General features: G+C 42.0%; 1 protein-coding gene across 4 annotated transcripts in view; it reads right to left on the reverse strand.

The window, feature by feature from the left end:
• LOC130195565 (membrane-associated guanylate kinase, WW and PDZ domain-containing protein 2-like) overlaps positions 1-14,224 on the reverse strand; it is a 76,284-nt gene extending 62,060 nt beyond the window's left edge. For all 4 annotated transcript variants that reach the window (XM_056417162.1, XM_056417161.1, XM_056417160.1 and 1 more), the window contains exon 1: positions 13,927-14,224. In XM_056417162.1, the coding sequence (XP_056273137.1) occupies positions 13,927-14,224 (298 nt within the window). The remainder of the gene's footprint in view (positions 1-13,926) is intronic.
• Positions 14,225-19,952: the final 5,728 nt, after the last annotated feature.

A 19,952-nucleotide genomic window follows, 5' to 3' on the forward strand; every position in this document is an offset into this window, starting at 1 on the left:
GAAATGAGACATATACACCTTTTAGACATAACATTTTGTTCACATTAAAACATTCACATTTTGCTCAATGACATGTGCTGTAGCTTGTGATACAGTGTAAATTCCTGTAACTCTTTGTCTGTAAAATATCTAATTACACCGTTTTTTATTTGCATTTCTACTACCCATAAATTATTTAGTAGGAACAGCATTTAATGATAAATATCCATAAATAAAAAATCTTAATGTCACTAGAATATGCACACATTTTGACTTAAATGTTACCTTATTTTTCACGTCTGTCCTCACTTCTCCAACGGTTGTACACTTTGTTGATGCTTCGTCTGCTTCTTGCTTTGACTTTATGCGCATCAGCTGGTCCAAATGTGCCACTTCAAGTACTCACATACTTTGCCATGTGATTGTGGATTTGTTGAACTGACAGCATTGATGCATTCATTTTGATGGCAAGTAAAATATTGTCAACGAGAACTTTACCTTGCTTGGGGTCAGATTTTGTTTTGCGTGACAGCTCTTTCCTTTTCTCTCTGTCGTTTGCGCTCTCCCGCAATAATGAACCAATCCCCTGTCCCACCTTGAGTCTTCGTACAATTCCAACAGCTTTCAAATGACTTTTCTGCTGAATGTGACGCTTGAGGTAGTCCAACTCCCATTCAGTCCACAATGTTACCGCTGAAAGCTCATTTGCTACTTTGGCTTCGCTGCATGTTTTGCAGAGTAGACCTTTCTCACTCGAAAAAGACAAAATCTGACCCAGTTTCACCGCTTGTTCTTCTATTTGCACATACTCCGACAGCCATTCCATCCTAAAAGAACCGCATTTCTTTTTTACTTTGGCTTGGTGAGTGGACGTGTCGCCGGCGCTGCCCGTTCGTTTCGCCATGATAAGGGGTTGCATCTCATAACCCCGCCGTGTTGTTGTTAGCTAGCTAACCTGCATGGTGCGTATGGGCAGGGCACATAAGCAAGCACTATCAATGCTACGATTGGCTGCGTAGCGTAAGTAAACCGTATCGTATCATTGGCTGGACACCTGTCACTCACTGTGTTACATTGAAAAATGGTACACATTATTATTGGTTGAATTAATTAGATTAGATCTAATGTTAGATATTAATTAATACTTTTATGGTGAATTTTATTTTATGCGCTGCATAGATTTTCTTGTGCGCTGAGAATGTGCGAGCAGTGCGCGATTGCACAGGCGCGCAGTTTAGAGGGAACATTGCCCACAACCCTATTTATTCCTAATTTTAAGCTTCATATAATTCAAACCGGTTAGTTACATTAAATTCCCCCTCCGTGCAGTTGTCATGAGGGGTGAAATCATGTCTAGACCAAAACCATTGTTTGTACCAGCTGTAAACATGTTTAATTATGCTGCAAATGTAGGCATTGAAACATGGTGGCCGATGAAGGTTGGGATGGCTCGCTTTTGGAGCCAGCCTCAAGTGGCTATTTGAGGAACTGCAGTTGTGACACTTCCACGTTGGCTTAATTTCTCAGCGCTGGAGGCTGACGACGCTTGCACTTCCACATTGCCTTCACTTTCCAGAGCTGCAGGTTGCTGCCTGGTAGAAACCAACAGGAGCCATTTTGTTTGATTTGGGAAGGTATAATGAGGTCTGACATGCCCACTCTCCCAGGAGGCTCGGAGAGGAGGGAAGCAAAGTCATGCCACACTGATTCTCAAACTTTCTCTCTTTAAAGTTTAACTGCTCAACTCTTAAGTGAAAACAACCCTGAAGTCACGTTTCTGGAAAACCAACATGACTTTCTGCCCTTGGATATACACACAGCAACATGTTCACACATACTTGCAAATGAAACCTCATAATAAGAATAACACAAAAAGACACTGAAAGTTAAACATGGTCACACAATACTTATGTTTAACACACAAGCTCTCTCTGTTTCCTTCCAACTAAAGCCTAGATACACCTGACACGCAGCACAAACAAACACCTGATCTAATCCAAGCGACAAAGACATAACATGCTACTACTTGGAATCCATTGTGGTCAGTTAAAGGCCAAGAGTTGTGCTGATTGATGGGGGCGTCTGTGGAGAGCTGAGGTGTAGTGGTGCTGTACCAGAGTGGTTGTCATGGAGAACAAAACCAAGAGACAGCCTTGGTGATCGATAGTTTGCCTTCACTCCCACAAGAGGTCACCCGGGCTACAGAGTACAACTGCAGCACGGGAGTCAGTGTATTCACTGTGGACTGGAACATAGTGCACAATTAAAAAAGTGGAATATGTCTTTGCTTGCTCAACCAAATGCTCCTCAGTACTCACGCTGCTGGACGTGGTACTGCTCATCCCCGTCATGCCTCTGTACAAACAAACCATCTTCAGCAAATACCACCTGGGTCAACGACTGAAAACACAGATGGACACTAACTTATACTTTTCATGCACCTGCAGGCCTCATAACTCAATCCACTTTGTTCATATACCTGTAGATCTTCGGGAGATGATGTTGGAATAACATTTGGAGTCAAACTAAAATGGAATAGCCTTTTTTTCACTGAAAACAATTTGGCTTGTCAAAACACAGGTGTTACTAATAACTACTAATTGCTGCACTGCAATATGTAACTGGAGACGTCCCCAGTGTCAGTTACACGTGGGATTTTCTGGCTGCAACAAGTCAAAACATCTTAAGAGTTGAGTTATGATAACTATACAGAAACAGAAGTGTCCGAAACCAGCGAGGTTATCACATTTTATTAAAGCAAAACAACAAGTAAGTTAGCCTGAATTAACCTTGAGTTAAAGGTGTCTCTTGTATCTCCCGTTAATGGCGTAGCGTCACAGTGAAGCCCTGACCGATGGTCGTGTGTCGCTTCATGAGCTAAACCGGTGTGACGTTACTGGTAACTAATAGCAATTTAGCAAAGTAATTTCGCCCTCCATTTCCCTCCCGCCATTGATGTCTCCTCTCTGTTCACCCTTTGTTGCATCTCTTTTGTCTCCTCATACCTCTCCAGTGATTATGCTGTCATGATCTGACTTGGTGTGTATGTTATAATACCGTATATGTTCCGATAGTTTCTACATGTGGGTGCATTGTGAGGCCGTTTAGTTGTGGATGTAGTATCTGTTTCCAGTCTTCCTAATGACATTATTACAGCAGGCGGCAGGGCCCATTATTAATAGTAAATGGCAGAGCCTCTCTCCTAAAGGTCTTAATATTGATCCCCCCATCCCTAGACTAGTCTTAATGATGCGGTTCCTCCATGTCTTTCTCTACAGCACCGTAATCAAGGCCAGACACACATTTACATCCTCTCAGTCACTATAAGGAGAAACAATCCCACTCTACAGATGTGATTTTAGCAGGAGGTTATGTGAATTTCCAACCATAATATTCCATGTACCGTCCTCCTCCTCCCACAGAGACATCATTAATTTCTTGTCTCCCTTCACCTCGCATGTCTTTGCTGATGAGGTGGGTGTTTTTTTTGTTGTATATGGTACAAAATATAGTCCTGTTTTAAATGCTCCTGTTTTAAATGTGGCTCTATGGAGATGTCTGATTGCACTCTCCAGTTCAAGCTGCGCTCCTCGCACAACAAGCAGGATGCATCTTAATGAGAATTAAAGCAACAGACTGACTGAGAGCTTCAGAAAAAGAGGAGAGAGGATACAACTCTGGAGGAAGGTAAAAGTGTGTGTGGGCTGAAACACTTTATACTCTGTTCTAAAGCAGTGAGTAACAGAAAATGGTATAAAATAGCGAGCTATGAAAAAGCCTTAGAATGAACAGTAATGAGAAACGTATTGGTTTGGGGGGTGCATATGTCAATAACACGAGGGGTTAAAACCAGCAGAGGTGTGCTCCCAGTAAAAATAAATCTGAATAATTGGGGCAGTGGCAGAGAAAAGGCTGCCCTCTGAGGATCATAATGACTCCTCTCCAAGGCTTCATTTGAGTACAATGGTCTGATAGTCTAATCAAACCTGTCTGTATCACTACGGGAACCTTTTATGCTGCTTAATAACTGTACAACTGTACTGTCTGGACTTCTATTTTCTTTTCTCCTCATATGTTAGGATTAATTATATGAACAGCACATCGTGTGAGTGAGAAGAAGTGGCCATTGCTCACATCCAAACAAGTCAGGTGGAAACGTCTCATAAGCTCTTCATGAAGCAGACATTTTGCTCTGACTCATTACATTCTGACCACCATGATCAATATAATATTACATTATATAAACAGCCATTGAAAATCAAATGCATAGCTGGATCAGACAACACTAAAATCATAGCAGGGTAACATATGTGAACTATTTCTTAATAATCTGGTCGTAATCACCTGTGTTTGGATGCGGGCACCGTGATGTTCAGCTGGTTACCTTCGCATTGAAAATGCCGGAAGGTTATGTTTTGATCGCCGTGTATTTATTTATTTATTTATTTGTATGCGTGTTATTCGCAAAACTCAAAAAGTATTGAACCGAATCGCATGAAATTTGGTGGGATGATTGTTTATTATCCGGGGACCAGTTGATTAGATTTTGGGATCGATCGGGTCAAAGGTAAAGGTCAAAGGTCATGAACAGGTCAAATCTTCTTGAATCACATGGAATTTGGTGGGATGATTGTTTATTATCCGGGGACCATTTGATTAGATTTTGGGATCAATCGGATCAAAGGTCAAGGTCAAGGTCATGGAAAGGTCAAAAAAAAAAAATTCCATAGCACGATACATTTTTGTCCAATTGGCATGCAACTAATGCCAACATGTTCATAATTCAATGCCCAATCTTGTGATATGCGAAGGTATGCGCTCTACCGAGTGCCCGTTCTAGTTATAAATATAATGAAAGGATCAACGGGTTGGGTCCTCCACATCTCCCCCAAACAACACGTTTTCTCATGTAGGCTGCTCCTAAAGAACCTTGCAGATAGCTTTGGTTGTAGTGGCCTAGAATTGTATCTGTAGTGTGAACAACATTGGAGAATAACATCACCTGCAATGTATTTTTCGTTTTCAGAAAGTGTCCCTGCTCCAGAGATACAGCGTGGACCATTTTCAAAGGAAATCTTTTTTGACATAAAGATGGGTCCACTTGGAAAACCTAAACCCTGTTTCCAGGAAGACAAGTGACAAGTTCACAACATGTATTCACCTCTACTATTATTATTCCTGGCTACTATTTCAGTGTGGAGGCTGACACCTCAGAGTTTGATACTTCTCTCTCTGGGCAGCTCAAACCCAAACTGCATGATAGTCACCACATGTGTGCCTCTACAATGTTTAGGATTCAAGTGAACCTTCAGTTTAAGTGGAAATCTTAATCCATGCTAATACAATATAGTCATGATTTTCTGTTTAAGGCTGTTCAACAGCTTTATGGAGTTACGGGGCAGTTCAGCACTACAGACAGCAACAACTGTCAGATGAGAGAGTGACGGCTAAAGGTTTTGACCTTTGCTGATGAAATACTGGGCATTCAAATCAACTGCATCCTCTCTGAAGTGCCAGTGCAGTGAGGGAAGCTTCACTGAGTACTACCCGATGAGACTGTTACTGTCCTCTACTGGTACGAAGCATCAACTACAGAGATGAAATGATCCTGAATGCAAATGAAGCACATCATCAGCTGAGATTTCTTCCAGTGAAAGCTTGCTGCTGCAATGAGCATGATTATGTCAGCAGTGCAATGTATGCACTTTATCTATCAGGCCTGATGCATTACCATGGACGCATCTATTATATGAGCTACAATGATGAGGTAACTTCAGGTCAAATCCATTATCTCTTCATTTTCCTCAAACAAACAACAAACAATGGTTGACATATAGATTAACAAGAAGAAGACAAATTGGAGGATTTTGAAACACTTACGGTGTGAATGTATAAAAAGGGCTTTAACTCAATATCATGACAATGTATTTCATGTGTTGTACATTCAGTGTGTATATACAGCGTAACACTGTGTATATGATTTGGGTCCAATCCAAAATATTCTGCTCAGGAATGATAGTCTCTTTAGAAAGTCACAAAAATCACACCATTGTTGGTAGCCAACCACCAGTTTCAGTTCCGCGGCTCCTTACGCCTGCTTTTATAATCCTTCTCATTCAGATCTGAAGCTATCAGATTAGTGCTGCTGGTTAATCTGCAGTAGGTCAATGAATGAAACCATCCCCTGCCTTCTGTGCCGCCATGCCTGACTGAATAAGATATGATTCTGTAAATCTGGGAGGGGGACTCTTGTTTCAGCAGATACAGGACATACAATGTGTGTGCAGGCGTCATGTCTTCTACTGTGTGTGTGTGTGTGTGTGTGTGTGTGTGTGTGTGTGTGTGTGTGTGCACCAGCAGACATGTCACACGTGTACCGACCGAATTACCTTCTGTTCACGTTGATGCAGCAGTCGTGAAGTGATGAGCCAAATGTTCCAGCTCCCTCCATAAAGGTGAGAGAGCGTTGTGTCTCTCAGACTGGTACTTTTTCTCCACTACATTTATTTTAATTTTATTTAGAGCTATATTTAACAGTTACTTTGCGAAATGAGATGAATGGTTCATACAATCTGCTGAATTGTTTCATATTAAACAACTCAACGGTATCTAAAACTAGCTCCACCTCGACCAAGTACATCCGTAAAGTGCTGCCCATGCATTGATGCATCAGTAAAATATATAAAGTCATATCGAATGACAGGGGCCAGTTTTCTGCAATGAGCCATTTTACTTGTTATACTTTAAATACGTACTTACAGTCCAGCCCAATTTGAACACTGGACGTGTTGGTGTTTTTATAATGAGATTGCTACTTTATATAAATAAAGCATCTTATTACTTCCTCCATCTTTGCTATTTGTGCTGCTGCGTAACGTTTAGTCTGGATGCAGGTGCAACCCTTTTTGTATACCTGCACAACTGGTTTTGATTCACAACAAAGCCATCCTGGCATTTTCCCCTGATGTGGAATATTTGCGGCACCTGAACATTTCAGGGATAAACTGCATGTGTCAAAGGATGTAAAAAGGATGCTCCATCAAGAGGTGTAAATACAAACAAACACGAGTAAACACAAACATGTGAGTGGTTTCTACACATGCTGCAGCATACGATATGTCTCATAAAAACATATTTCCTTGAATGTAAAATGACAGAAGTATGCTGTTAATGTCTGTTTGCTCAACACTAATGACGTGATACGCTGTAAACATATTTAGACAGAGCATGTAAATATTCTCTGCAGTGCCAAAAGTTAGTTATCAAAATAGAACTCCGATTTTAATAGGATTTAATTCTCATACAAGCGCTTTGTGCTATGACGTTCTTATTGAATTACTTAAATGACCAGCTATACTTCTGATGTAATTTCATAAAAACTTCTGATGTAATGCTGAGATGAAACCGACATGGTGTCAACAACCTTATCATTTCCTGTTGTTCCCACAAAATAATGTGCACACACACACAAACACCCCGTAAAGCATCATGAATAATCATAGGAATATGTTGTTTGGTCTCAGCCAGATGAACTGCGTTTCAAGGCAACACACTTGTGTGGAATACGTATGACCTCTTCACACACTGCATCATGACGTCACATCGCCATGGTGATCCATCAGTAAAAGGTTTGTGCGTCTAGAAAATCCTTTAAACTTCTCGACTCTTCTCATTACAAAAACGGCATCTGTGCCCAAATGTCCAACTCGCGGGACATTGAAAGCCATTTATAGGCCACTATTACGAAAAGAAGCAAACGCACAAGACCTTTCACATCCTTGTGGTCGCTGGAAACTGATCCTATTATGAGCGAAGGAGAGCGAAATTGTTTTGACAAAAGCTCCCTTCAGTCATGTCTTCATCACACAAACATTGCTGCTACATTTCACATGCAGCTGCCCGGTCCCAGATTGCCCCATGCAGTATGTCCACGGTGAGGAGAACCACATTGACCTAATTCACTTCACTGGACCGGTTAGATATTTGGTCATTGGCTCGCTCAGCTTGAGTTTGATCCTCTGAGCCGTGCTGCAGCAGCTTCTAGCCTCAATAAAATCATCTTCCACTTCTGACAGAACTCATCTCTTGGTGGGTTATTAATACCAACAGAGCAGACAGGATGTCATGCACTAATTCTTCAAGCTTCTCGTCAACAAAGCGACACAAGAGAAGAAGGTTGTCTTCTCTTCCTCTGCTCCGTCTGGCCCTCCACAGGGTTCTCACATTAAGAGGACTGGCACAACTTGAACAGTCAGGAAACTCGACAAGCGCAAACGTTTCTCGAAGGTCTAAGTTTCTAGAAACATTCAAATGCAAATTATACACCAATTATTATTTCATGGACAGTGGATCTGAGATTTGTGCTCACATTTACTGCTAGCTAAACTCCTCCCACTTACTGTGTTTATCCTCTCGTAGCTTAACAATTCTAACTAGGCATGGGGCGCCTAACCCGAGTTGTGCATGCAATACGAATCAAGAGTTTGGAGGATTGTGATAAGAGAAAAGTGTAGGGAATAGAGTAAACGTGAGCAAGTCCGACGAACTAGATACACCTTTAACCAACAGTATTAACCTACTTCTGGCAATGGGACTTTTATTGGCTTTATTATTGTTATTAGGTATTTTGTAGGGTTAAAGAAAAGAGAAATGGGAGCTCAGCCAATACATCAGAAAATTAGAGAATCTTCTGACGTATTGGCTGTCGAGAGAAAGTACGGCAGCTCTGTTCTGCACATCGTTTGGGGAAGCCATATCCTCCCCCACCTCCCGCCATAAAACCGTGTTAGTTATCCTGATATTTTGGTAAACTCATTAATCAATTCCTATGTAAAAGTGAAGTTTAAAATTATGAATACTAAAGCCTAAATCCGACCACTGTGTTTGTTGTCCAAGGTTGTTTTTTCAGTTCTAAGGATAAAAACATTTCAAAGTTCATGTTTGAATAAATAATGTATGACTTGCAGCTTTACCCTCAGTCTAAAAATGATAGCATTAGAGTTGAGCAATATATCTTCAACGCAGCCGCCACATTCATATCTAAGACCTTTTTTCTCACAGGCTTTTAAAATTAACATTAACTGAATCTAGCAAACCAAAGCTGTATAAATCTGTCCCATTAGTCTTCATTTCAGCCGGCAACATGACGATCGATACCTAGAAATGAGGCATGTTTTTATCGTATTCTATCTGGAATCAGAGACTCATTGTTTCATAAAGTACTGTACAATTGTAGTGGTTAATCTGAAACGCCTGACAGGTTAATGTCTCTTTCTGTGCATGAACTGAGCAACGAAAAAACACCGGTGTCATATTCCTAGTTCCTAATTAGTAATGACTCTGGTTCTGATAATGAGATGTTGCCACCGGAGGTAAGTGGGCTGCATACAGTCGTCAAAAAGGGCAGGAAGTTACAGTTTAAAGTACTTTTTCATATTATTCATCTGCTTGTTTCATGTTTACAGTTTAATTAGTAAAAACAGAGCTCCTTCACTGAGCCTGGCCTACAGTATATTGGCTGAGGCCGAGAGCTGCACAGCGAGACAGAGGCCGGCTGCACTCCACTTTTGATGTTAAAGGGCAAGTTAACATTTTTAATTCATGTTGTTTTCCTCAGAAAGCACTGCATATTGTTCTCATCAACTCAGATTAATGGAACATCCTGGGGTCATTCTGCTCCACACTCCTCTCAAACTATTTGGAAATAAGAAAATTATGACCAAACAGGCAATATCAGCAAGCAGGGTTTCTTGTCTTACGTTTGCATTTATTATGCACGAAAGGGAAAATTGCATTTGAGATTCTTTCTCTCCTTATGTAAATCAGAACCACTGCGATGCAATCTGAATGAAATAATACAAGGTTAAAAATAATGCATTCATTTACAAAAATGGAGAATAAACAGGAACAAACACTCATGCAAGTGATAAGCAGCAATTAAAGGAGCTGGCAAATACAAATTAGGAAACTATTTAAGCACAATGTCAAGTGAACTGAAATCTGTAACAACTTGGCTTAAATCAGGGAGAAAGGAAAGCCAAAGACAAGCTATCACCATCATATATTGTGCATTGTGCATTAGTCTTTGTGACAAGTTGGAACAATAAAAACAGATCATTATTTATTTACTTTATAAATGAAGAATTGCCCAAGATAATGGGGAAAAAACTCACAAGATGAAATATTCAGTTTCACACCTTCACCATACTCTTCTTTTGAAACCTCTCTTTCTCACACGCACACACACTCAAACACTCACACTCACACTTCTCTCCATACTGTTCTAACACCTCTCGACAGTTATGATCCTCATGGCACTTTTAGAAATCTGCCTCGCTGAGCGGAGCAGCCGTTTTCACTTCACTCCTGCTCGGTGCTGATGGAGAGATGAACACGGACAAAAGATGTTTATCAGATAATTACAAACAGACGGACTGAGCCAGTAACTCATTTGTTCAGCAGCATTTAAAAGAAGATCGATAACCATGAATGTTTTTTAATTACAAATGCGTTTGGAAATATTCTTATCATTGAAGCTCAAAAGCAATCCTCTTAAAAGAGTGCACACACTCCACTGATGCTGCAGTGGCAGGAAAAGCACAGGTGTTAATAATAACACTAACGATAGCTCTGTGCTATATAATGTACAACACCAGGACCCCGAAACTGAAGCAGCGAAATAGAATTTAGTCTTCATCCATTTTATTGCTCCAGATAATCTGATGTTAGGTTGCAGAGTTTAACTGACATAAATATACAGATTTCTTTGTATTTACTCGTGAAGATTTGTGTTGTTATATTGCTGTACTGCCATTAGTTGATATGTATTTGCAACACACAAACACACACACACACACACACACACACACACACAGAATAAATAACAGGCCTCTTGAGATGCAGAATCAAACATTTCACTCCTGGCAATTCTCCTCTCAGATTTAAATAATTTCTCTGCAAAACAACATTAACTGACTGACTAAATTATGTTGTAGTTTTGTAGTTACACTACCATTCAAAGGTTTGTTTTTCTTCTTTCCTTCAATGATGACGGTTTTAACAGAGACAAAAAACAGTGGAATTCAGATACCAAAGCTATTGTTTAAAATAGTTTTGGTCCCAAAAGAAGAAGAATTTCATGATTTGAAACTTGTAATTCAGTTGATGTGCCAATAGTGGTACAAGCCTGGTAAGAATGCTGTTGGAACCATTTTTACCCCCAAATAACATTGATATATAATTTGTTTTCCAATCTAGAAAAGCAGATGTGACCCTCAATAATAATTGAACCATGACGGTTCTTTCATTTGTGATCTAAATATTTTATTCTGAGTTTTTTGGGCCCTCTGCAATCTACTTAGTGCTTAGATTGAACATCTTAAAACTGATTATAGTCGGTGACTGACTCATCAGGGTTGCTGACGAATCAGCTTTGTTTATTCCAATGCTGCCATCCCGAGACCTTCTATTTCTATTCATTTCTAAATCAACACACCTGTGATATCCCAGCCTGGAATGGGCATTACTGCAGGTTCTTGACACTGGAACAGGAATCGGTTGCTGAGCGTCCAGTTTCTTTTACGACTCGTGATATCTTCTATTATTATTCTACTGTTGGGATTGTTTTCAATTGTCAGTTTTTTGGAGCAATTTTACAGTGTTTTGTTCTTCTCGTACAACACATTACTTGTTTTGCAAACCCTTCATACGAAATACAATTTATTTAGAGGACTTTATACAACCTAAAGTCATTAAAAACTATTTAAAAATTATCGAGTAGTCCTCTTGGCCATCTGACTGTAACAAATCAAGCTTTTGTGTAAGGCGATACCAAACTTTGAAACGGTTTAGTGTATATAGCACAAGATGTCTTTGGACTCACACCTGCTTGTTGTGACGTGCAAACAAACTGGCCAACGCAGAACTATATTTCATACATAAACACTATATTGGGCTGAGAATGCAGCGGTACCACAAATAACTGAACAGGTTTGGTCCAGTAAAAGCTGTATGATAGACCCTTCACCTACAGAGCCGTGTCCCGTATGTGGATGTGGATGTTCCCTGAAATGTGTGTGTGAGAGGAGGTCAGGGCACAGTCAGACCGTGAGCTCTCTCTCTGCAGGTCCATCAGGCCGTGCTGCCACTGTTCCCTCAGGGACCGGAGGGGGGTTTCTACCTGAATGAAAATAGTCTGCTAAAATGTGTCCCTGTGTGTATGTTCGCATGGTGAGACATGATTGTGTACCCAGACAGGACATCCATCTCTGATATTGGCCATGTGTGGCCTCTGAGCAGAGCGACTGCTGCTTCCACTGTCAATGATTCCTCAGCGGGCCACAAGTATGTCAGCAATTGTCTGCGAGCACACCGCCATAAATCCACTCCGCTCTCCACCGGGTGGAAGTCAAATGGACGTATGACAGGAAGAGAGACGGACAGAGCAAAACAAGGCGAAAGCAAGTTGTGCAGAAACAGCAGAGGGCTCAAGGACGTTCAAAGCCACACACAGCTGTGGGGAGGTGGGTAGTTCAATACACAGCTTCATGTTTAAATGGATAAGAGAGGAGGGAGGGGGAGAACAAACCTGTCTGAGATGCATGCACATTTGCATTTAACCCCTCACACATCACAGAGCAGTACTCCTCCATTGTCAGTTGTAGTTCCAACTTAATAATCAATCACAGTGACACAACCTCCAGAAACACTGAGATTGAGAGAGAGCAGTCAGGCAAAGAGTTTGAAGACAAATCCTGTGAGCAGACTTGGCATTCTCCAAAAAATAATAATAAAACGCTCCTTTTCTTTCTTTTTTTCTCATGTCACAGAAACAAGCCACTGTAATGTTCATTTCATGGCTGAGAACGCAGACCTTTTAGCCACTTATAAGGACTCAAATGCAGCCTTAGAGGGTGTCATGATAACTATCTCCTCCGCTGTTCCTACAGTCCGCTGTTCTCGTCGTGTCGGGACCCTACTTGTCTGCATTTACACCGGCTGACAGAAGCAGGTCACTCAGTCATCGTCCCTGTTGCCATGAATCCAGAGCTTTGCTCAGAAACATTCAAACAAGCCTCGAGCTCTAGAGGCCACAATAATCACACGTAACATGGCAGTGGCTGACGATAACAAAACACTCAAACGCTACTCAAAGCATGACTGGAAGAGACCTGGACAATTATTTTCCGCTTCTGAACTCAGGAACATTTCATAAACAAACAAATGTTTGTGTGTGTATGTGGGGGGGGGGGGGGGGGGCAATTTGTGTGAAGGCGAGGAGTTAAAGCTGACCGAGTTGACCACAGCACTGATCAATATGAAGGCATTTGGCTACACAGACTGTTATCTTCATCAGTGAGTAATAATACTGCAATGACAGAACGTGTGGACAGACAGCCAGCAGACCGTCTGTCTGGCTGTCTGTCTGTCTCTCTGTCTCTCTGTCTCTCTGTCTGTCTGTCTGTCTGCCTGCTGCTCCGACTGAACAGCAGCGAAGAGAACAACATGCCTCTTGGTCTCGGGCCTGTTTGGTTTAACGAGCTCTGTCCTCCATCAAGAAAGGAGAAACCCGCAGGCTGTGGCGTGGAGCCTAAACGGACACACCCCCTCCAGGCGGTGGCATCGAACCAGCGACCCTGTGGTAAACAAACGGCGGCTGCTCCCCGGCTTCCTTCCGTATCCGCTAATCATGACACTGATCCCGGTGGCCTGAGCCCGGTAGTCCGTCTCGTAACAAGAGTTCACCAACAAACAGGCCCGATGGGTCCGCGCGCTGTCCCCTCCACACACGGCGCGTCCCTCTCGTGCAGACTGACACATGACGGCACAAATGGCATCTTCCATCAAACCAGCGACACACACGCGCACACACACACACCAACACGACACACACACTCCTCGCCGCCTCCTCAATCCGCGCTCCAGCCCCTCGTGCTCATTGTATCTCACCTTGCTTGACACATTTGAGGCGGACCGGGTCTTTGCAGTGTTTGATCACGGCCAGCACGTCCCGGGTGGTGAGCCCGGCCACCGGCATGTTGTTGACCTCCAGCAGCAGCTCATCCTGGGCCAGCTTGCCGCTCTGGATCAGCCCCTTCCCCTGCTTCACCTCGCCGAAGTAGGGGAACTGGCCGATCTCCGCGCCCCCCTTCGGCTCGAAGCCCAGCTCCCCTTCCTTCCCGCGGGTTATCACCGCTTCGTGGACTTTGTTTGTCCAGTGGTTTTTCTTCTTGAGGCTCTTAGACATCGTTAGGGCGAGTTGATCACCGCGGACTGGCCCCTACACACGCCTCCTACCGTCTCATCCCTGCCTTTGTGCGACCGGCTGCAGCCTCACAGCGCCCGTGGCTCCATCATCAGCGGTGCACGCCAGGCGCAGTGTCCGCTCGGCGAGCCGCGCAGTCCGGCAGAGGGCTGCGGTACAGCGCGGCGGCGGAGGAAATGATTATTACTGTCAGACACACAGAGACGCAGGAGGCAGATACTAGCGGATGACCCGGATGTGAAGCCTGAAGAAGGGGAGCGATGAATGGTTCTGGTTCGACGTAAAAGGATGGAGAGGAGGGGAAATAGCAGGAGGCGCTTCACTCCCACTACACAGCCAGGGGCGCTTCCTCCGGCTCTCTGTGATCACATGCGGCCACATGGAGGCGGAACATCGTTTCACACTACATTACGTACACACCTCACACAATATTAGTTATCTTGCAACCATCTTGGGGGAATTTGGGAGATATAATAGCTGAAAGGCTGACTTTTGTTGTTGAAGTCCTAACATGCAGCACACTCACATATGAGAGCAGGTCGTTTCTGAGAGTATTCTACTTTTCCTATAATATGCAGCATGCAATGCAGCTTTATATGTACCTAAAGCTGGTTTGCCAACAGGGCCCGAGGCCCCTCAGGGAGGGCTAAAGGTCAAAGTTCAGTTTGTGATAATTATTGTAAATTGATTGCAAGTTTGTTTTTAAATGTATCACATGTTTCAACGTTTTACAGGTTTACACTATTAGCATCCTAAAATGTGGGGGTAAAAAACAACATCCGGTATCTGGTTTAAAATCAACCCGTTTGAGTTGGTTCACATTACGTAATTGCTATGATGCAGGAATCCATGCCAACAAGAAATGACAAATCCTTTTGTTGCCATTGCTTTTTAACGGCTACATGACTTTCCGAAGCGGGTGAAGTAAAGTTGTATTCAATATTTAACACATAAATCAAGAGGATGATAGTCCCTCTTACTGCCACTCTCTGCAGCGTTCCTATGAGTGTTTTAAGGGCATGCTTGTGCTTTTGAAATGTGAGTATCCTCCCTGCAAAAAAACATTACTGTACACAACCCCCTTTGCATTTGCAACTAGTAAATAATCCATGAAATGCAGTGGATTCACTTTGACTGTCACTTTACTTACTTCAGTGGCTGGGCATCTAGGACATCGTGCTGTACTTTCTGGTCACAGCAAACACTTTTGACATACATTAGAAACAGATGAGGAGGCAGACGAGATGATCATTGAAGACTCACCACCACAGTGAAGAAAGAGTACTGGTATAATTCAGAAAACTGGCTGGATTAACAGATTATCCATCGAGAGGGGAAATGAATCCCTAATGTACTTAATTTGTGCCTCTGCTGGTAGATGTCAGAACTGCAGCTTCAAGAGGCCTGTAGCCTATAGACTGAGAGAGAGTTCAGGGTTAAGGGATTATTGAGGACTCAGAGTCTGGAGGTTTTCACTTAAACACCAGTTCTTTGAAATTACTAGTGTACTAAATTGTTAAATCAGATGATGTGCCCTTCAAATAGAATAAAGATCTGGTACCTAGGTATGTGTGTGTGTGTTTGTTTGTGTGTGTGTTTGTGTGTGTGTGTGTGTGTGTGTGTGCAGACACTACATTATTCTCTTTTGCTCATCTATTTATATCTACATCAATATTTCACTAGTGTGGACCTTCTTTGGTTAAAACAAGTATGATAAGAGAACAAAAGGAAAAGCCATCAGCTGTCGCAGCTTTGAGCTGAAGCGTCTAAATTTGGACTCACTTCAAGCAACTCGTCACCATTCTGATTTTCTCCTGACAGAATACAGCAGTCACTCTCAGTGTGTGTGTGTGTGTGTGTGTGTGTGTGTGGCCCCTCCCATGTGGACAAGAGGACGTGGGCTTTACATGAGCCCCGAACAGCGTCAGGAAGACCTTTGGTTTGGGCGTCATGGTGGTATGCGGTGGCTCGGGGGAGAAACACAGCTTTGAAAACGGAGCATGATTTATCTTTTGTTTTTCTCTGAGAGCTGCAACAGCTCCAAGAAATCTGTCACTTTCTACCAGAATATTAATGATCCTATAGTTATTAGGCGATACTGTGCATCCATAGAGGCTTCCTGAGACTGCCTGTGACCATATTTGTGACTCTGTACACACTGGGTGGGGGAGGAAGAAGAAAGAAAAGAATATTACTTTATATCATCATTATAGACAGAAAGTAATGAGCATCCTACAACAGACTGCCAACAACAGAAGGCAAAAATACAATAACACGAGGCAGTCTGCGCACTCAGAGGGGGAATTTCAATAGAGCTTATATGGATTTAGCTCACTGCCTCCCTCATTGACTCTCTGCTTCGTGCATTTGCTGTTAGGGAAGAAATGCACACTAAGTTGTTTCTATTGTTCGGCTAAGACAAGGGGGGGGGGGGGTCACCTTCACACACACATTCACTTTGACAGAGTGAACAGACTCCTCCTGTCTTTACGCTCTTCATTTTGAGAAAACAGACTGCAGACAATAATATTAACGATCATCCCACGACAGTAACAATTTTTGGAAGACATTTTAAACTTTGCAATTAAATAGACGGCACAGTGGCATCAGTCGGAAACCCGGAGGTGTGTTGGGCTGGAGCAGCAGTTAAGAATCCGTTTCAAACATGTGCACACACGCACAAATGCATCACACACAGAGAATAAGTTAATTAGACTGAATGGCTTCAGGGAATTGGCAACTAAATCACAGTGGCTTGTTCTCCAAGCTCACAATGACATTTAATTATGAAGTGAAACTTGTGATGGTAGTGTGCACCTGTAGGAAGTCGAGACAGACTCCAAACCACACAGACTTCCTCAAGAGCCAGACTGAAAACATTGCTAATATGAGAGGATCCCAAACACATGTTGATATCAGTTGAGAAAGGTAGAAGATGCTTGATAGAAACACTGATGGCATTACTTTGTCCACCATTGAGGATCCACATGTTTATTTTTCAACAGTTAAATGTCCCATTCAGTAAATATCTTGGTTTCAAGTCTTCAGGGTTTATTATGATGCCCCCAAATATCCAAATTAATCAGTAAATACAGGTTTAAGGGATTAGTTAGACATTCTGGGAAATACGTTTATACGCTTTCTTATCGAGAGTTCGAAAACAAGATTGATGCCACTCTTGTGCTTGTATGTTATATATCGAGCTTTTTAGTTTAGCAGGAAACAGCTAACTTGACTTAGTCCAAAGGGAACTAACAACACCTACCATGACCACTAAAGCTTGTTAATTTATTTGTTGGCCTATATTCTATTCGTATAATAATAATAATAATAATAAAAACTGTAATACAAACTAATGTATAAGATTAATGTTGTGAATAAACTCTAAAATCTTGTCTTTAGAATTCAAAGTATTGGTGGGCAAATTGTTAACTTTGAGCAGAGCCAAGCTGTTTACCCACAGTTAGTCTGTGTGCTCAGCTAAGATGTTTATTGTATGTTTGTGAAAGTTATATATATATTAGGGCTGTCAATCGATGAAAAAAAATTAACTAATTAATCGCACATTTTGAAATTGCGATTAATTAATCGCGATTAATCGCAATTAAAAGTTAAAAGTTCATTCTTTTTAAAGACCAAACTTCACACAGAGCTGTGTTTTCAAAGAGGCTCCTACCTATAAAGTGCCAGCGAGGTATTTAATATTGTGGATGATAAATTGTTTCTTCAGTGAAACATCAGATTAGTAAAAAAAAAGAAGTATATTGAGACCCCATTGGTCCTGTCAACTTTAACACTGAACAACAGCAGAACCAGTGGCCTTGGTGACTGACTGACATACATATGTCACGTTAACCCTCTGGAGGCTGGGGGCATTTTATACATTTTTACAAAAAAATTAAATTCACCTTTCACCCCCGTGTTCTACATCAAACATTCCAGAACAATCTCAGCTCTATTCAATGAGGTTCATTGTCCTCGCGCCGTGTTCTCTGCTCTCTGACTGACAGGCTGCTATAGAGCCTCTCCTGTGAGGTGGGAGGTCCTTTGTGATTTACTGAGTGTTCATTGGTTGTTTTTTCCCCAAAATGTTGACAGACAAACGGATTGACCAATCACGGTGAAGGTTTCGTGTGACGAGTTTTTCCGCGCCGCGTCCCCGGACACGTCGCCCCTCCGTTCCTCTGTGTATCAGAGGGGGAGACGGGAGGAAGGAGGAGCAGGAGGAAACCCGACTGATTCATCCACGAGTTAAACTGATTTATGATCCTTATTTTCGCGGGAAAATACTTGTTTTAAAAACGGAAACAGTGTTAAACCGTACTGCCGCGGCTTGACACTCGGTTTGAGTGTTAAAAACTTCAACGAACACCGGAAGTAAACAAAGTTGCGTTAATTGCGTTAAAATATTTTAGTGCGTTAACGCGGCCAAATTAATCGCATAGATTAACGCGTTAACGCTGACAGCCCTAATATATATAGATATTTTATATATATATATAGATAGATGTTTTTAACTCCCCAACATCTATATCCGCCTTGAAGATCCAGCAGCCATCAGCTAAACGACACTCCTAGCCTACATGGGCACATTATTATCATATAACATATGAGATCTATAGTCTTCTCAGATGTTATCCTTATACGAGCTGGTTGTTGCATATTTAGGTTTGGATTGGATTCCTTTTGCTTTGACTCCATGGTCTGCTAGTCTGCCATCATTTGCCGTTTGATCAGAATCTTCGGCATCATCATCCTCTTCTCTTCTCTAAACCATACCTTCGTTTCGAAGACGCCTCATATTCACTCTTTGATTTCCCTGGGAGGGCTTTAAGGATTAGCTAAATCACTCTGCAGTTAGCTTTTAAATCACACAATGCCTCCTGAAATAGTGTCCTCTGAGCAAAGGCCTAATAGTTGTGCTTGAGCAGCGATGGCTTAGCTCAGTCTGAGACAGGAGTCGGCCTTGTCATTGCTGTGACCCATTTGTAAGATGGGAGTGGCCGTCATCATATGAACATTTGAAAAATGACAGGAATAGGACAGTTGTTCTGATAATCCCATCACTATCTTTGAACTAATTCCCTTTAACGGTGGATCAGCTCATGAATTTGGAAGAGATTCTGGGCCCCAATGTTGCTTTAATTCTCCACAGCTTGGAAGAATATCACTCATTCTAGTTCAGGACTAATTAGTCATAATCTTGGGGCGTTTCCAATGGAGATTGAATATAAGAGGCCGATACATCTTAGTCAGGAACAATCTGGGTAATTATATTAAAACTGGTGATTAGATTTTCCTCAGTTGTCTCCTTTGTGATCATCAAGCAGCAATCAGACCTCGTCATTACATGCAGTTACACTAGTGGACCACTAGAGGGAGATGTCTACTGTTGAACTGTACTGGCAGATGACGTTACATCCTGAAATGCTATTAGTTCATTCAAGGATAAATATTAAAGTCTCTCTCCCCTTAAAAACATGTTGAACCTTCAACGTGCAGTTTCAGACTAGAAGGCTCTTTTCATATTCATCTGCAGGAGTTTCTGTTCTTACCTTTAAAATCTGAGTTCAACACATTTGAGATGATTTGTGACATCACTAGTTTGGTTGAAAAACCCCTTACCCACATGTGAAATGAGACTTTTATCCTTTAGGTCTAATACACTGGAACCTTTCAGAGAAGTAGAAGACATCTTGTGACCAGCTTA

The sequence above is a fragment of the Pseudoliparis swirei genome, chromosome 6, assembly GCF_029220125.1.
Source record: "Pseudoliparis swirei isolate HS2019 ecotype Mariana Trench chromosome 6, NWPU_hadal_v1, whole genome shotgun sequence".
Lineage (NCBI taxonomy): Eukaryota > Metazoa > Chordata > Actinopteri > Perciformes > Liparidae > Pseudoliparis > Pseudoliparis swirei.